Genomic DNA, 3,893 nt, shown 5'->3' on the forward strand with positions numbered 1-3,893 from the left:
CCTCTTTCTGTAGTAACACAAACTCGTGTCTTGGATTGTTTTCAGCCGTGATTCTGTTTCCACATCAGCAACTAAGCTGCGTGTGGAGGCACCTTGTTGTTACTGACATACTGAATTGATCAAAATGACACTTCCTTTGTTCAATGCTGTGTAGTAGTGAGGTATTTAAGGTACCATGAAGGTACTGAATTTTGATACCCAGCCCTATTAACCTCAAACCTGAATAATAACGAGTAGAAAAATCTGTTTCCATCACATTATTCATGCTTTCCCAAATGACGTATTTTGGTACATCCCTAGTGTCACTACATACAAGTCACTTACTGCCATTTACTAGCCACTTTAGCAGGTAGCATTTTGTTGGGAAAAAAGCCTGGAAAATAAGAATACACCTGGAATAATTAAATAATTTCAGCGATGCTACATGATAATACTACTTCCAAGAGCCCATTGGTCCATCCACATCATCGTCTCACCAGTGACAGCTAAACAAAGGGAATGCCAGAAAGTAAATACAGCAGGACCTCATCTCGGCTGTCAGTAACACTAGATCAGTGGTTAGAAACGAAAAAAAAAAAGTATTAAAAAATATACTTCATCTGGGAGAGCAGGATGTCCAGTTCACAACCAAACAAAAATCAAGTAAAATTCTAAAAAAAAAAAAAAAAAAAGCCTGGAGCTCCTCCTACCTAGCCTGGTTCCAGACCCATGAACCACATGTTCACTTGATAAAGTTTCAAGCCATTCTGCAGGACTGGTGTTGCTTGTGAGCCAAACAGTTACTGTCAAGCTCTGGGCAGATGTTTAAATTCATGAAAATGAAACCACCATCCCATGCGTTTGCAAATAATTATCAGCAAACCAATCATTTTTGGTAACTAGAACCTAATCACATTTCCTCCTGACAGCATTATCATACGGTGTTGTCACAGACTAGTTTTTGGATGTTCTTACTCTCTCAAATAACCCACTACAATATATTTTGAATGTGCTGTCAGACCTGGCATGGGCCACACTGTACAGGTTAAATACTACCTTACAGTGGCAAACAAATTAATCAACATTAAAGGGACAGTTTGCATTTTTGGACATGTTCACTCGGCCCATTTTCGCTCCATCAGTATCAGCAGATATGAGTAGGCTAGGCCCATGTTGACACTTGCAGGGCCCTGTGGAGAGTCTCAATCAGCATCTCATCAGAAACGGCATGTTGTTTTATTAGCTGTGGGTTTGGTTTCTATGAAAACAATATCTGGACAATCACCACTCTCAGAAAAAAAAAACTGCGGGGCGCTCTGACGTAACACACAGTATGTTTGACCCTACAAAGCTGACAACAGAAATTCTTGACTATCTTTTCCTTTGGTCATCCTTACTAGCCTAAAACAATTACACCTTCACACTGAAGCAGACAATTATGATAATGGCCATCATATAGTGTTATATTATGTAGAAGCTTCACGCGTCTGATGATCCTGTGTGATAAGCTGATTTTCTTACCTGGTGGGCTGGCACAGCACTGCTCTTCAAAACATGTTGTTTCCTCTTTCCTGGGTTTGTGGGGACATAATCCTCTTTGCTGTCATGTGCTCTACACACACAAAGTTTTTTACTCCCTGCCATCTTGGTTTCGCTGCTGAAACCGACTCCATGAGGCCAAAGTTGTTGAAGAGGATAGCTGGTGACAGGAAACCAGTGAAATACATAAGGCGAAAGCTTTATGTATTTTGCCAGGAAACTACAAGTCCGCACCATTGTTGTTTTTCTTCTCTGACAATAAGCTTCTCTCTCTATGTCTAGCTCTCCCAGGTGATGGCATGTCATACATGTTGTTTTGAGAAGCAAAACATTTTATTTTTCTGACCCCAGCAAACCAGGAAGCCAGAACTTTGGCTATGGGACACCTGAAGTAAAAAAAAAAAAAAAAAAACTTTTCATGCACTACACTGCCACAGAGGATTTCATACAACTTCCTGTCCAAAAATGCGAACTATCCCTTTAAGCTTGCTTTGTCAGAATCATGCACAGCTTACAAGAGAATAATCAAAGGGTGTCATCTCAGCTTGGTCTAAAAAAAAAAAAAACTTGACTTCCTCAAAAGCTTCAGAGAAAGCTGTCACAGTACTTCATGTTTGTATGGTGCTTAGCACACACACTGCACCATTTAGACCAACATCTGGACAGACAGCACAATGGACGTGGGGGAGACGATCTACACATTACTGGAGATGCTGATTGCCGTTAGCTGCTGTGTGGGTAACGTCCTGGTGATCTGGGCAGTGTGGACCAGCAAAAGTCTGCAGCAGCCGACCTTCTGCTTTATGGCTTCTCTGGCTGTGGCTGACTTCATGGTGGGGTGTGTGGCGATACCGCTGGCCGTGTTGGTGGATGGCTGGGTGCACACTGCAGTCCACGCCTGTCTCTTCATCAGCTGCACTGTCATTCTGTTGACCCTGGCCTCAGTCTTGTCCCTGGCAGCTATCGCGGTGGACCGCTTCCTCCGTGTTTTTATACCTCTCAGGTAAGCTGTCAGCTGATCTGTGCTAATGCACGCATTTCACATGACCCATGCATGCACCCATGACGACACCGAGATTTTGATGGAACATTGAAAAATGGTAAAGCGTTGAAAAATGGCACAATGATAAGCATTTTTAATTTATTCGTTATTGATTTCATCACCATTTACGGGTGTTGTTTTGCAACAACTGTTTTCTGCAACTGTAGTGGTGATATTTTTATACACCATAAATTGTGTATATTTGGGGCTCCCTGGTAGGTCACCTGATGGAGTGCGTAGCTCTCAACAAGGCTGCGTGTTTACCGCAGCAGTTCAGGTTCAAATCTGAGCCCAAGCCATTTGCTGCATTTGATCTCCTCTCCCTCTTGACAGATACAAAGACACTTAAACACAAATTTCTGATTCAAATAGTTTTCATACTGTAGGATTGATATATACATACATAGATGATACTTGATAGCTAGTAATTACTGCTCTTTTTTCGCAGGTACAAAAGGACTGTAACACAGAGACACACGTGGCTGGTGGTTGCAGGGTGTTGGCTGGTGTCAGTAGCACTGAGCTTCACACCCATGCTTGGATGGTACAATGATGGAACCCCACCCAGCAACTCCTCCACCATCTTATGCAAGTTCATAGATGTGATCCCCATGTCGTACCTGGTTTACTTCAACTTCTTCCTCTGTACACTGATACCTCTTTTGGTTATGGCTGTGATGTACTGCTACATCTTCTGTACAATTCGGGGGAACCTTCGAGACAAACCGGGGAGCAATGCCCAATCCCACTCTCATACCTACCTTAAGAAAGAGAGAAATCTAGCAGGTTCTTTGTCTCTGGTCTTGGTGCTGTTTGCTCTTAGTTGGCTTCCTTTGCACATAATGAACTGTATCGTCTACTTTGGTAAGGTGTCTGATGTGCCACAAAAAGCTTTCTATGTCGGCATCCTGCTCTCCCATGCTAACTCAGCTGTGAACCCAGTCGTGTATGCCTTCAAAATCCCTAAGATCAAGCTGGCGTATGTGAGGATCTGCAGACAGTATATTTTATGTGGAGAAGAACAGCAACAATCTCAGACAAGCCAGACCTCGGACAACAATCCCAGTAGCAACATTAACAGCGTGGCCAAAAATAACTGAGCAGAGGCTTTCTTTTGTTCTTTTTCTTAATGTGCTCTTTTCATCCTATAGGCTCAGGTGGACTGAGCTTTTTTGTTCCTCATTATTGCAGTTACTTGCTAAACTATTAACACAAGGACTAAATGACACGAGGACTAAAACTGTATCTTTTAATGTGGCAATGTGCGCCACAGCATTTGTACACATTTTTCTTCAGAAATCTGTGTGTGTGTGTCTCTGTGTGTGTGTGTGTG

At 42.5% G+C, this 3,893-nt stretch overlaps 1 protein-coding gene across 1 annotated transcript; it reads left to right on the top strand.

The window, feature by feature from the left end:
- The first annotated feature begins 2,123 nt into the window (after positions 1-2,123).
- Positions 2,124-3,687, top strand: LOC115359623 (adenosine receptor A1-like). Its single transcript, XM_030052177.1, has 2 exons — positions 2,124-2,521; positions 3,009-3,687. Exons 1-2 carry the CDS (start codon positions 2,193-2,195, stop codon positions 3,658-3,660), a joined length of 981 nt encoding a protein of 326 aa, XP_029908037.1. The 5' UTR covers positions 2,124-2,192; the 3' UTR covers positions 3,661-3,687.
- The last annotated feature ends 206 nt before the right edge of the window (positions 3,688-3,893 follow it).

Source organism: Myripristis murdjan, chromosome 5, assembly GCF_902150065.1.
Source record: "Myripristis murdjan chromosome 5, fMyrMur1.1, whole genome shotgun sequence".
In the NCBI taxonomy this organism is placed as follows: Eukaryota; Metazoa; Chordata; class Actinopteri; order Holocentriformes; family Holocentridae; genus Myripristis; species Myripristis murdjan.

Coding starts and splice junctions, on each gene's coding strand:
- LOC115359623 (XM_030052177.1), top strand. CDS start 2,193: ATGGACGTGGGGGAGACGATCTACACATTACTGGAGATGCTGATTGCC. Junction 2,522..3,008: donor CGTGTTTTTATACCTCTCAG/GTAAGCTGTCAG, acceptor CTTTTTTCGCAG/GTACAAAAGGACTGTAACAC.